The 14,470-nt window shown below is 48.0% G+C and overlaps 3 protein-coding genes across 3 annotated transcripts; 1 reads left to right on the plus strand and 2 right to left on the minus strand.

Annotated features, from left to right (window-relative positions):
• Nucleotides 1-35: 35 nt before the first annotated feature.
• LOC108097592 (CXXC-type zinc finger protein 1) lies at nucleotides 36-2,992 on the minus strand. Its single transcript, XM_017199988.2, is given in 6 exon segments — nucleotides 36-1,168; nucleotides 1,171-1,693; nucleotides 1,755-2,454; nucleotides 2,523-2,656; nucleotides 2,711-2,817; nucleotides 2,888-2,992. Coding segments are annotated over 5 exon segments (1,875 nt in total). The 5' UTR covers nucleotides 2,741-2,817; nucleotides 2,888-2,992; the 3' UTR covers nucleotides 36-680.
• A 40-nt stretch (nucleotides 2,993-3,032) lies between these two features.
• Nucleotides 3,033-5,028, plus strand: LOC108097593 (aladin). Its single transcript, XM_017199989.1, has 5 exons — nucleotides 3,033-3,523; nucleotides 3,585-3,717; nucleotides 3,775-3,926; nucleotides 3,983-4,359; nucleotides 4,606-5,028. The coding sequence occupies exons 1-5, from the start codon at nucleotides 3,120-3,122 to the stop codon at nucleotides 4,944-4,946; spliced, it is 1,407 nt and encodes a 468-aa protein (XP_017055478.1). The 5' UTR covers nucleotides 3,033-3,119; the 3' UTR covers nucleotides 4,947-5,028.
• Nucleotides 5,029-5,580: 552 nt separating this feature from the next.
• On the minus strand, nucleotides 5,581-13,123 carry LOC108097591 (maestro heat-like repeat-containing protein family member 1). Its single transcript, XM_017199987.2, has 9 exons — nucleotides 12,814-13,123; nucleotides 11,158-11,335; nucleotides 8,662-11,090; nucleotides 7,952-8,597; nucleotides 7,412-7,886; nucleotides 7,148-7,348; nucleotides 6,181-7,071; nucleotides 5,992-6,094; nucleotides 5,581-5,928 (listed from the first exon to the last, which is right to left on the minus strand). The coding sequence occupies exons 1-9, from the start codon at nucleotides 12,968-12,970 to the stop codon at nucleotides 5,786-5,788; spliced, it is 5,223 nt and encodes a 1,740-aa protein (XP_017055476.1). The 5' UTR covers nucleotides 12,971-13,123; the 3' UTR covers nucleotides 5,581-5,785.
• Nucleotides 13,124-14,470: the final 1,347 nt, after the last annotated feature.

The raw sequence follows: 14,470 nt of genomic DNA on the forward strand, positions 1-14,470 counted from the left end.
AAAACCTTGTTTCCGATATCAACAATTAGGGTTAGGCTCAAAATCTCTTAGCAAAATATTTATTGATATTTTTCAGTTTTAATATGTACATCTTTAAGTTGCCCCTAAATACAAGCGATGTCTACGCAATCATAATATCTTACTGCTAAAAAACATTTAACAAAAAATAATTTATTATTCTATTTAAAAAAGAAAAAGTTGATTAAATAATGGAACTCACACAATTTGTAACTTTCCATTTTTTACGCTGTTTTTGAGCCTACAAGTGTTTTAAAAAATACCTAAAGACTTATTATCTAGACAAAATGCAATCGGTAAGTAAAAATATAGTTGCAGACAGTTTGAATGATTTCCTTAACTAAGCTAGCCCAATCTAGCCTTTCCCTTTTGTGGGCAGGTTGCTATCAATAAATGCATATTTGATGCTTAGTTTTCAATAACAAACATGGGCGTGTAGCCCCGATCCCGGCGCGTAGCAACCTCCTTCCTTCCGTGAAGTTAGCAGCCGGCGAATGTGTTTTCCGGTTGCCCGGAGAAACGCGACACCAGGACTCTTTTTTATGCTTATCCTCCTGCGATGGTGGGGGGAAAGTGAATAGATTGCTTGGTTCTCGTACAAAAGGGTTTCTTGCATGTCACTTTATTGTTTGTTTTAACTACGGCTAGAGAGGAATGGAAATCTATGGCTTTCGCTGCACATAGATTACTTGCTGTTGGATTTGCTGCTGCTGCTGTTGTTGCTGTTGGATTTGCTGCTGCTGCTGTTGTTGCTGTTGGATTTGCTGCTGCTGCTGTTGTTGCTGTTGGATTTGCTGCTGCTGCTGGTGCTGTTGTTGCTGTTGGAGTAATAGTTGCTGCTGCTGTTGCTGCTTCTCCTGGAAAAGTTGCTGTTGGGCCTGCATTTGTTGCTGGTGCGCCTGCCGGCGCTTTTGCTTCTCGAACTCCGCCAAGTGCTCCTGCTGTTTGCGCACCAGCTCGTCCATCACCTCGTGATTGTAGGTGGAGTGCAGCATCAGCCCGAGCAGGTTCGCCCGCGAGGTCAGCTGTTGTCGCAGCATCCGCTCCTGCTCCATCAGATCGTCCATTTTCAACCATTGCCGGACTCGCTCCAAATCGATCTCCGCCCGCCGGATCTTCTCCCAGGCGTAGTGCTTGAAACAGTTTTTTTCGGCGCGCGACAGAATTCGCCCGTTGGAGTAAAGGCCTGATTCACTAGCGGTGACCCACACACATCCGCGTCACTCACCTTTGGATCCTTGCTGTGCTCCGGACACAGAACCCTTAATCGTTTACAGTACGTTTTACTAGCTGGATTGTAGAAATCACAAAACATATTATTGCCCTCCATCCGCGTTTGGAATATGCTTCCGAAGCTGGCTTGCGATTCGTATTTGTTGAAGCACTTCTCCATGTGCTTGATGGCCGTCCGCGAGTGAATCTCGTGGCCGCACGTGATGCAGTACATGCTCTGCTCATCCTCCATGTCGGCGGTATCGTGGGGGCCCATCGTGTCGATGGAACTGCGCTTGGCCCGCTCCACAATCATGTTCAGCTCCTCAGATCGCTTCTCCAACTCAGCGAGGGCGAAACGCACCAGGGATTGCTTCTGCCGGATGCTTTCCAACTGTTTACGCGTGTCATCGGCGGCGCGGCAGGGCGTTAGGTTCCACTCCTGCAGGCGCTGCGGCAGCACCTTAACAAAAAATCACTGTTTAAATGTGTTTTCAAGCAGAGGGTTTACTTGGCATCCAAACCTGGAAAATCCGATTGGTGGCCAGATTGAAGCCGCACTTTTCGCTGCAGTACTTGCTCTGTGGCCTAGCCTGGCAACAGCAGCCGGGTCCGTGGCACTGGCGTGTACCCTCCAGCTCCGGGTTGAGGTAAACTTCGGGACTGGCCGCCCGAAGGCCGACCTTCGCCACACGATTCTTCGGGGCGACGGCCTTCTCTCGCTTTCGCCCCGGTCCCGATTGATTATGCGGCGTCTCCTTGATGCCCGCCGCCTGCTGGACCACGCAGGTGCGGAATATGCAACGAGGCTTGTGACCGACGCGCACGCGACAGGCGTCGCACTGGTTGCAATTGGGACGCCGGCATCCCTCGCAGGTTCCACATCGTTTCCCCGCCTTTGGTTCCCTCACGTTGCTGTTCTTCCGCTTCATGGGCGCCGTTTGCGGAGGCTGGAGGTTGGCAGTTCCTGGGGCTCCCGGGGCAGGTGCAGCAACACCAGGAGTTGCTGCTGCATTTGGGATGCTCGATCCCGGGGAATTTAGACTCGTGGAGGCGGCATTTGAGGCGGCTGCCCGTTCGGTGGCTACCAACCGGAAGATGGTCTGCAACTCGGGATTCTCTTTCTTGCAGCGCCGGCAGTAGTATTGCTTGATGTGCTTGGCCTCCTTCTCGGTGATCCCGATGCAGTCGCCGTGATACCATTCCTCACAGCCATCGCAGCCACTGAAAAGTGAAGGGAACGGGTTAGGGCATCTGCATTCCAGCTGAAGGACTTTCCCGGCAGGACTCACATCATAAATCTAGAGCAGTCGGAGGTGCGGCATATGCAGTACGCCTGATCTTCCTGCTTCAGTATAGTGGCTATCTTGGACTTGCGCTCCGGCAGATCAAATTCCCGTGCGATCTCCCGCCGGATCTCCTCTTTCTGCGGAAACCAAGGGTATTAGAGCAATACTGATTAAGATTTATATTACCCTACGGTCTTCTTGTATTTCCGCTTGTCGGCCATGTCGCTCCAAGCTCTGCGAGAGTTCAAGTCCGCCAACTAACGACCCAGGTCGAATTCAACTGCAAGCCTTTATCACGCTGGCGGCGGGACACCACCAAATTGCTATTATTGCAGTAACTTTAATTAAATTTAATTAATTAAGTTTACCTCCGCTCCTCTTGTTTTGCTTTGGTTCAGTAAGACCGCAATGTACTTTTTCTTTGGTCCATTTCGGTAAACATTGGGCACAAGGTCACACTAATGATACAACACATCGATACCATCAGCACACGTGTTTGTTATCGATGTGGAGAGCAGTAATCGTGCAATCGATAGCAGCGGTGCAAATTTTGCCGCTTTTTTGTTAAATTATTCCGTTGAATGTAAACAAACTGGAGGAATGGCGGCTCTAAGCAATCTGAAACAGTGTCCACCGTTTTCCACGCTGCCGGATCTGGCACTGCGGCACAATCACATCCCAGAGCTGGAGCGCTATCCGCAGATACACCTGAACAGCGAACTCCTGGCCAATTCTGCCGGCCAGCGGTACTACGGCGGCCAGAGCTTTGTGTCCGTGAACGAAGGCGTCCTCAAAAGGATAACGCGTACCTTCTTCGATGGCGGCTTCTGGGAATCACTGGAGGAAGCGAGGAGCGCCAAGAGCCGGGAGCAGGCACCGTTGATTGCACAGGCGGGTGACCTGATTGCCCGGCTTTTGGGTCTGGCCACTGGATTGAAGCTAAAGGTCTTTCCGCACACTCAAGAACTCAGTGCGGAACGGATAGCGCAGTTCGTGGAGACCAGGTGGGTGGAATTAAGCCGTAAACCGCACCGACATGTTACCATATTAAGGCGTTTTCGGCAGGGATTGGTTAAACAGCGACGTGCGCTTCCTTGCTTGGAACTGTCACTTCTTTAGTTTGGCTGTAGCCGGCATTGACGATGTGGTGCGCATCTATACTAAGAACTCCAGCGGATCCAATGCCACTGTCTTAAAGGTGGGTAGATTTATCTGAGGGTTCCAATGCTCACTAGATTAAACACAATTTCTTTAGAGCCCCACTCAAACGCATATCACCTGCATGGCCTGGCGACCGCTCTGCGCAGCGGAGATCGTAATTGGCTGCCGGCAGGGTCTCTGTTTCTGGGAAGTGGACAACAGTCTGCATCTGGGACGCACAAATGCACCCAGCAAGGTTTTCAAACAGTAAGTGAAGTTATTCTTTTGGTAAATATATATTTGATCACAATTTTTTTTTTTAGTCCCTCCAATCTGCCGATAACATCGCTGCATTGGAACAAGGACGGCACCCAGTTGGCCACCGCATCCATTGGCGATCGTTCTATTATAATCTGGCAGCCGGACAATAACACTATGCAAGCACTTAAACGAATGGGACCGCCGGGCTCGCTGCTCAAGTGGTCGCCGGATAACGACTGGCTTTTTGCGGCCACGGTGGATCGGGTTTTTCGCGTGTGGAACTGCCAACAGCAGTGGACCACCGAGCGGTGGGTTTGCGGTCCTGGAGGACATGTGCAGACCGCTTGCTGGTCACCCTGCGGTCGCTACCTCCTTTTCGTAAGCAGCACGGAGCCGATCCTCTATCGCCTGCAGTTTGTGCAACAAAGTCTACTTTCGTGTAAGTATGAAAGAAAAGAAAGGTCATAATTCACGGGCAGTCTGTTCCCAGTGTCTAGCCTGAAGTTGTGGAAAGATACAAGAGAGCGGTCTGAGGCTGCCCCAGATTAAAGCTGTCAGGAACAGGTTGGCGGCTGCTCCAGCTTCCAGACCGTCTGTATAATGCTGACTACAAAGGATTCCAGAAGATACTTAAATTTTTTACTTTGTCTTTCCCAACTACAAAAGTTTTTGCCTCTCCTTGCAGCTTCTGCGGATGACAAGGAAATCCTTCCCATTGCTGATCTGAATGCGTGCAGCATCGATACGAATTCCACTCTCATCGGTGGTCCCGCCCAGCAATTGGCTTGGGATCCGCATGGCAATTACCTTGTGATCACGTTCAAGTCGACCAATTGCATCGCTGTGTTCCGCACCTTCATCCAGAAGTTCGATCTACAGATCTCGGCTGCGTATTATTTAAGCGGAGAAACTGCGTCGGAGCATCCCAGCTTCATCTGCTTTCAGCCACTTTACAAGGATAACGATCGTTCCGTATTGACGATCGCCTGGTCGTCGGGTCGCATACAATATTACGCCTTTGATTAGGCGTTAACTAAGCGTGTTTTCATTTTAATATTTTTATTTGATTTGGTTTTTATAAGCGTTAATACACAGTTAAATAGGAAAACCTCTTTTTTTTTTGGAATCCATCACTATTGGTGGATGTGGGACACAACATTTTTTTTATGTGGCAGCTAATTGACTTTGAAAATCCAACAAAACGCAACATTTTTGGATCTCTTTTATCACACTTCCACCATTATATCTTTATCCACATTCGATTGAAATGTACAAAGCGTTTCACAACTTTAAGGTAATTAAATAGTTATGAGGAAAGTCCCTAATAATTTTGTATCCGTTCATAAAATTGGTCCATTAGTTAGTTGCATGTTAAAATGCCTGACTAAATTTATTAGAATTTATTTTTAATTGTTTTGAAATGAATTCTTTCATGGAACACCGACAAATTTCAGGCAAAAGAACGTAAAATCACATATTTGCTGTGGAATAATCTTTTATACTTTTGTAAACCTCAAAAGCCGAGGTAATTTTGAAAAGACTCAGTATGTTGAAGTAATTATTGTCCGAAACCAAGTCTTCTGTAAAATACGATTTCTTATCACTCGCACAAGTGCCTTAAAGCTGGAAAACGCTCTGATTAAACTTGATTATAAATATATAAATAATGGTATGTGTATATATATAGAATAGTATATAACGTGACTTTCGAATACATAACAAAACAAAGAGTTAAATATCAAACATAATATGGGGAACAGTTGCTGAGGCAATGGGATCACACTTGGAGCAATACTAAGTCATAATTTACAAACACACACAACATAATCGCAACTATAATTAATCGAGTTGGTCCCCCACATGTTCTAAATGTCGCCAAAGAAGTATCCTAGGGCAGTGGCCGCCCTCACCCTCACCAACGCCTGTTCGTCCTTGAGCAGCACGGCGATCTTGGTGGCCACAGCTTCAGTTTGCGCGTTTCGTTCCCCGAGGAAGTTGTGCAGGATGCCTGTTGAATTCAATACAGTCAATTTGTTATGCTTTAAGTGAACTTAGTGATCAGCACACTCACCAATAACGATGGCCGCACTGCCCCGAACCTCTGGCCACTGGCTACGCAACTGCGGCAGGCACGAGTCGATGAAATCCTGGATGTGCTCCGTAAGCTCAAGGGCCTGAAAATAAATGAAGAAATAAATTGTCAACAATTTGCATGCAAATAAAGGCTTGCGAATGCATTATCCCCAGTTTTTCGACTCACAATCATCTTGACGAACTCCAGAACAAAGCTCCCATAGTTGAGCTGGTGGCCGCGTTCCTCTCCCAACTGCTGCTGGGCCATCTCGACGACCTTCGGAGCGGTGAGGAGGCGGCAAACCCGCTGCAGTGTTCCTCGGCAGGCGGACACAATAGCCGCCTCGTTCTCGCTGAGATGAAGGAGCAGCGGGAAGAGATTGGCGATAAGCTGCTCCTTCAGCGCTTCCATCGAGGAAGTCGGTGAACTGCTGCCGTCATCGTGCTTGCCCTCGCAAATATCGCCAAACAATTGGATGGCCGCCTCGCGCATTTCCAAGGCATAGTTGCCGAGGAACGGACGTATTCGAATTGCCAGGGAGACGTGGAAGGATTCGACTCGCTCGCTGGGAAGGGCGCGCAGGATTACGGACAAGCCGCGCATGCTCTCCAGCGGAATGTTGATCAGGCAATCGCCCACCGGATCGTCGACTCCTTTCAACAGGGCTCCAATCGCAGTTTCCGAGTAGCGCTTAGCTTCCTTTTCGCCCAGCTGGCCCACGTAACCCATGCCCTGGATGCTGAGTCCTCGCACCACCGCATTCGGATCGGACAGAGCTGCTCCGAGGTGGAGCAGAATGGAAGCAGCCAGTTCCCCGGTGGGTTTCAGTGGCACCAGGCGGGAGAAGAGGCCCACAGCGGCCACCCGTTGGCCGTCGTGCGGTGAAGCCACGTATTTGCTCAGCGAATTGACGAGCTGTCTCATCTGCGGACTTCCCAGCTGCAGTTGCTGGGCCAATCCAATGGCCATAGGTGTCAGCAGTTCAATGTAGTTATGCCAATCCGTGCTGCTAGCCAACTGGGTGTTCACTGTAAGTACGCTGGCGATCTGCTCCATTTCCAAGTTGGTTAGAAAGGCCTTGTTTTGGAAATAAAAATGTAAAAGAACATTTAAATAGAAATAAATATAGAAATATATTTTTGGTAAAACACACCTGAAACGTTTCCAGTGCTATTTGGCAGGGATTTAGCTTAATCAGATCCTTGTTGGGCACGAACCCAAACTTGGTTTTGCCCGACTGCGTTTGGTTGGGACTTAGGTTAACATTCACAGGATTCGGAGGCGCCAGGTTGGTGTAGCTGCTCAGCGAGGTTAACAGCATGCAGAACATGTCCGCAAATCTGGCTTCCAGTTGCTAAAAACAATTAAACAATCAAAAGAATTTTGTACACATGAGGGCATCTCCTGAAAAACTCACCACTTTTATATCTTTACAGGGTAGCATCTCGTGCAGGGCACAGAAAATAGCAAACGGCTGACCGCTGGCCAGCTTCTGGCGCTCCGATAGGCTGGCATCGTGGCCGCCTTCCTGCAGAGAAGCGCCACTCAGCAGCTGCAGGAAGTTGTCCAGCGTTATGCCCGTCAAGTCGGGATCATTGCACACCAGATGCCAGTACTCCACCAGATTGGGATCGTAGGGCAGTGGCTGGGCCAGCATTTCCGCACAAACCAACTTGGGATGGTGCTTGGTGAGGGCCACCAGTGCTTTCAGCACACCAGACTTGGCCCTTGGCACCTCGCACACTTGCAATGCCAGCAGACTATCGCGCACCAGATCGGGAATCGCATGGAACAGCTCCGAACCCTTTTGCTGGATGAAGAACTTAAGCACAACACTGGCGCCGATGGTGGAACTCTGCTCGGGATCACGAAGCGATTGGAGGAGAGTTTTGCTTTAACAAAATTGAGAACAACGTTAGGATAACATAACCCACAATCAGCCAAGTAACATTCTCACCAGAATTGGAGGTACTGGAAGCTGGAGATGCGCAGCGCAATGATCTTAGCAATATCGCCGGCCAGGTTATAAATCTGCTTCGGTTCATCCGTGATGATGTGCTCCTTGATGGCCTCGATCTCCTTCAGCCAGTCGGCCGTGCTGTCGATGCTGGCTATGGTGAGGGTCTCGTAGATGCACGCGATCTCCAGCGTCTTCTGCAGAATCTCCACGGAAACCTGTCGCACTGTTCCATTCGAATCGATGCATCTGGGCACAATCTTGCCCAGCATTTGACCCGTCTGATTGAATTTCGACGGCGCTTCGCAGCCAATCTTCATCGCCTTGATGTAGACCTCCAGTGTGTTATTGAAGACGTGGCTGGCGCAGATTCGCACCTCGGAGTTCCGATCCCGTGTCCAGCCCTCCAGAATGCCGATGATCAAGTCCAGAGTGGCTGGCGAGGCATCCAATTCAACGATGGCGCGAACGAGGGAATTGAGTTGTGGCAGCGATTCGTTCAGGTGCTTGGCCAGGAAGCTGTTGCGCTCGTCCTCCTCCTGCGAGTCGAACTTCATCTTAAGCTGCTGAGCGCAGCCAAAAAAGTTGCGGCAGGCGATCTCGAAGATAACGCCGCCATCCACACACTCCTCGGTATCGGGACCACCTAGTAATAAAGTTACCATTCGTAAGATAATTTAGTTTTAAAATACTATCCATATATAAGCTACCTATGCGGATGAAGTCAGTGCCCAGCTTAAGGATGGTGGGCAGCAGGGGAAGATCGTGGAAGGGCGCCTCGATGGGGATGTTGAAGACCGTCTCCATGATCTGCTTGCGGTGACGCAGAGGCGCCGGCAGCTGCTCCTTGGTGGCGATCAACTGATTGCAGATGCTCAACAGCGTCTGCAGAATGGCCGACATGATAGTCTGGTCCTTGTGAATGGCCAGCTGCTGGATGAGGAAGCCCAGCAGGGTGTCGTCTTCGTCGAGATGCTGGATCGACTGCAGCGGATCGGCTTCGTCCATGATGCGACCGAAGGCCTTGACCACGAGCAAGTTGCTCTTGTAGTTCTCCAGCTCCTTGTGCGTGTCCTTGATGAAGTGCAGGTTGCTGAAGAAGCCCGTCGAGTGCTTCCTGCCGCCAACTTGCGCCAGTTCGGTTAGCTTCTTGATCAGATGGCCCAAGTGCTGGCGGGATATATAGCCCAGGGCTCTGGCGCAGGGCTCGATTCGCCGCTCGTAGTCCGCATGCTTCACATGCTTGTCCAGTCGCTCCTGCCGCGCACTCGTCACAATGAGATCGATCTTGGTGTGGATGCAGGCCACATCGGTCACCTGGAGCAGGGTGAGGGCCACCGACTGCAGGAGCATGCCCCGCTCGGCACTCAAATCGGGCAACTGCCACTCGGAGTGGGGCAGCTGCATGGGATACAAGTACATCTGGTCCGCCAGCTTACTGGCCAGCCGCTGGGGGAAGTTCTCGTCCAGTCCGCCCAGGAACTCGTTCGTTTCCAGCACAAAATCGTGCAGCAGCTGGCGGTAGGTGGTCTCCCTGTTGATTTGCAGCAGGAGATCCGGAATCCTTCGCTCCCACAGCTCCTCCAGAGCGGGATTCACCTGGGGATGGTAGTAGCGCAGGAAACTGAGGATATTCGAGCAGCGTTTGATGCACTGCTGGTTGCCCAGGAGTGCCAGACACCGCGCGTAAATTGTCTCCGCTCCCGGAACCATCACCTTGCCGCGCTTGATCACACTGCGATCCTCGCCAGCGGCTCCATCGGGAGTGGTCTGCTCGGTGGCCGCATCCTCGCCCGCAATGTCGTACTCGATGTGCGGAGATTTGGCAAACAAGCTGGCCAGACACTTGGCCAGGTTACCGCAAATGTCCGTGTAGTCCAGTAGGATTAGGTAGTTCAGCAGCTCCCGCTTGAGCAGCTCGTCCAAAGTGCCCACCGTGGAGGCGAGCATGTACAGGGTGTTCTCGCAGCTCAGCACCAGATTGGAGTGCTCCTCCGGGCTGCCGTGCTCCTGGCTGGGCTTCGAGTAGCGGCAGCTGTGCCGCACCACGAACCACACGAACTCCTTGTCGCGGATGTGCGACTTTTGGGCGAGTGCCACAATGGTCTTCAGCAGGGTGAGCTTCATCTTGATGCTTCGCTCGCTCAGTATCAGCTGCTTAAGGCACTCAATGCTGGCCGGAATGCGGTTCTCTATGTTGCTCGCGCACGAGTTCAGCAGATGGGTGAGTATCAGCAGGGACTTCATCCGCTCCCGCTCGCTGTTGTTCCGCAGGTGAATCAGCAGGGTGTCCATGATCCTGGTGGAGTAGGGATGATGACCGGCCAGCAGGTGGAAGCAGCGCAGCACCTCGTAGTGGCCCTTGACCGTCTGCGGCTTCTCGTAGTCCGGATAAACGCAGACCAGATCGAACAAGTGCGTGACCAGCGGCTCAATTATGCCATCCAGAACTGTGGGATTGAGCGTCAGGTTTGTCTTCAGCACGGAGCACAGAAACTGGGTAACCGCGTTCCTGTCCACACTGCGGCGGTAGAGGGAGAGGATCTGGGGCACCAGTCTGGCCGCCTGATCCTTGATCCGATCCTTGGGCAGCAGGGGATACATGCTGGATAGGGCCTGCAGAATCTCCATGCAGACCTTGGGCTCCCGGGACTGAAGCCACTGGTTGAAGAGCACATCGTAGGCCACACTAATCTCCGTGGAGCAGCTGCCCTCCTCCTTTCCCTTGCCGCCCTCCTCCAGCAGAGCTTCGCTGAACCTGCCGATGGCGTAGGCATGTGCCTGCTTGATGTGGTCCTGTCGAATCCCGCCCAGATGCGGCTGACTTCGACTCAATATGGACTTTATGTGGGGCACCACTCCGGCCGGGTTCTCGGTGGCCAGCAGTCCGAGGCACTGCATCAGCATGAAGTGGGCCACACCCTCGGAGTTCGTTTCCTTCTCCTGGAGAGCCTCCATCACCTGCTCGCAGCTCTCGGGACTGCTGCGTCCGATGGCCACCAGGATGCGCTGGGCTGGATTCTGTATCAGCGGGACATGCTCCGGATTTCTGGTGAGCTCCTGCAGGGCCAAGGCAATCAGTTTCTGATTGGCAGCTGACGGCAGGGGGGTCTCCGCTCCCACAACGCGACGAACGCAGCTAAGAGAGGGGAATTCATGAAGCAGTTAGTAATGTTTTCGATGGGGATCCCCGCAGAGATACTCACTCCAGCAACATGGCCACCGTTTGGTCGCTCATCTTGGGCTGCTGCGATCGGTGATCGCTGAGGATCTCCGCTGCCCGTTCAGGATGGGTTTCCAGGATCTTCACTATCGCCTGCTGCATGGCCAACCGCACCTGCTCGTCCTTGTCCGTGAGTCCATCGAAGATGTTGTGGAGCACTCCTGAAAGGAATTCAAAATCAGATATTACACTTAAGGTGAAACAAGAAGAATAGAAATTAATTTTCTATTTATTTATCAATAAAATTTACTTTTCATAATCATTGATTCCATTTTATTCCCTTTTTTAATTCAAGATTTTAAAACCTGCCCCATGTTTGATTTTTAGATTTATAAACACCTTGTGTTCCCTTTTTGTTTAAAAAAAGGCTTTAAAAATATGTTTGTATGTATGTGTTTACCACAAAAAAATTCACTTAGTTACTAATTACTTTTTTCAGTGCACAGTCAGGGGGGAATTAGTTTGAGCTATTCACGACTAAAACAAAGGGCCATCATTCAGGGAACATGAGTAACTAGATCAAAGTCAAGTTTACACTAATGACTTATTCAAATACACACACACACACACACATACAGTAAGACTTGCAAAAATAGCTCAGGGTGGGATTTTATATTTTTCCTTATCAGAGCATATTTGTTCTTTGTTTGAATACGAATTTTGTATGATTACACCGGTTGAGTTAACGAATTACTAAGTTCAAGCTAATTAATTCAAGCTAATTCAATTCAAGTATATAACAGATACAAATACTTGTGTTTAGTAAACTTTCTTTTTTGCATGTTTGGGTTTCACAAAATTGTGAAATTTATAAGCATACATAGCTATATATGCATATATACCTATATATCAAAAAATGTTTAATTTATCAATAATTATGTGCAGAAATATTTTTGTTTGACACAACTGTGCTGCTAAGCTGCAAAAATGCGTTGATATATTTGCATGATTTTAGTGTTCTGAGCTGAAATTTAATATTTTAAACCGAAACAACTGAGTGCATGAGCTACCTGCTAAAGATATGATAAAAAAATAATCTACAAGGAACACGTCATCCCAGAGATTTTCGTTCCAATAAGATTGGATTCCAACTGATATCTGAGAGGACTTATCAATGTACGGTTTTTTCTGTCAATATTAGCTGCAAAAACAACACACACTTACAGCCAATAAATAAAAACGAATTGAATGCAATTTGTGGGTGCAATTGTGAAATGTTGTTGTATTGATTTGTCATGCCAATAAATTGTTTTTGTGCTTTGTATAGATGATTTTTTAGGGCTTCACACTCAACAGGTCCCACACATACACACACGAACACCCCAAATAGAGTTATTATTCTCCCTTTCTCACCATCTCTTTCACCCCGCCCCCTGAAAAAAAGGAGGTCAAAGGATTCCCGTTATTTTGAGCGCTCATGTGTGCGTTTTTGTTAAATGCGTAGTTGTATTTTTAGAACAGGACAAAAGGCTGCGCTTTATCACTAATCCGAAGTGGAATGAGAGAGAGGCGGTGAAAACGCCCATTCCTCATTTCAAAACAATTTTGTCATGCATGTGTGTGTGTGTTTGTTTGGGGTTCTTGCTGTCTTAGAGGTTTATCTATTTGGTTTTCTTTGTTTTCCCTCGGATTGCCTTACCTTCCAAAATCGTTGGCTTATCAACAGGCGCCGCAGAAGAAGCTGCAGCAGCGGTACTTCCAGCGGCGTTACTTCCAGCAGCTGATTTGTTGTTGCCCGTTGACGATCCACCCCCTCCTCCGCCCCCTGCGCCAACGCCACCTCCTCGCTGGTCCATCTTCTTGGTGGAATTGCGCGTTCTCTTCCACTTCTCCAGTTTTGCGGGATGTTTTGTTTAGAACTCGGCAAACGCGCACTTTTTATCGCGAAAAACCACAAAAAACAAAGAGCGAAAAACTCCGACGCGAAACTGTTTTGCTCTGCAATTGGAGATGGCATAACAGCGATGACACTATACCTTGTTGGTCACGACTATCGATATTCTTCATATTGGTTGGTATGACTATTCTCGTAGCAAAGAACTTAACCAAAAATAAATTTGTTGTATGCGTTAGGGAGCTTTGCATGTTTGGTTTCATGTTAGACCAACCAAATATATCCAATAAGAATTGAATTTGATTCCAATTAAATAAGTCTTAAATAAAATTAATCCTTTCAATAATATAAATCAAAACGCCGAGTCAATTATTAAAAACAACGATTCTGAAATTGTTAGATGTTTTCTTTTTTTTAATTTTTGGTCTAAAATTTACTTGTAGATCTTTGTTTAAGGTTATAAAAACCATGAATTACCAATTATGTCAATTGAGTAACCAATTAAGAAATCTTTTATAGGGATTTACTAGATTTTCAATTTCTCGAAACTTTTGCCTGAACAGATAAGCTGCCTTTTTCCCACGCTGTGTTTTTAGCGATAACTAAACAGTTGTTTTTTCATTTTTTTATCGTTAGAAGATTAAGGTATTTGAAAAAACGTTTAAATAAACACAGCTCCTTCTAGGCTGTTTTAATTCGATATCACTTTTTTACCACAAACCAAGGCTGAGCCACGATTTAGTTTCAGTGATAACCTCTTATCACGCCTTTCCCTAAAATAACACATGTCATTTTAAGTTCGTGTTTTCTTTACGCTAGAAACAACACACTTTTTAATTACAATTTCTTCTGATAAAGCAAAACTGATAAAAATTACAAGGTTGTAATATTGAACATATTTTAGATATATTTTTTTTCGTAAAAATGAATTTGATACATAAAAGAAGTACCATAGACTATTAGACTATTTTTTTTTAAATTAAAAACTTACATTTTACAAAAGCTGCTCTCTTAAATGGCAACGCGCGCTGCTGATAAAAGAGCGCTTTTTGAAAGTCACCCTCTCTTCGTAGGTTGAAGTCTAATTGGAACTTGCTGCACTCGGCGGTGGATGAAATGGCTCCACCAATCGCGTGGCGCGGGGCTCCCGTTATGTCCACGTGCCACCTGCGCCACTTGGGAATCTTGTGCCAATCAGAATCAGTGGGCGGAGCTAAACAGCAGGCCAACTGCAGGAGCAAGCGAGAAAGCGAGACAAAGTCTATTTAGTAAATCTACAAATTTATGATATTTTTCACTATAAATTTTTTTGGGAATTTAAATTTTTAAAGACCAAGATTACCGTTGCAGTTTTTTAAATAAAAAAATAACATACAGAGACACAGCGAGTGTGCGCTCTAAGAGAGGCAAATACGCCCCAATTGAAGAGAGTTTTAAGCGACGAGAGCTCTGTTCCATTGGC

The sequence above is a fragment of the Drosophila ficusphila genome, unplaced genomic scaffold (assembly GCF_018152265.1).
Source record: "Drosophila ficusphila isolate 14025-0441.05 unplaced genomic scaffold, ASM1815226v1 contig_197, whole genome shotgun sequence".
Classification (NCBI taxonomy): Eukaryota; Metazoa; Arthropoda; class Insecta; order Diptera; family Drosophilidae; genus Drosophila; species Drosophila ficusphila.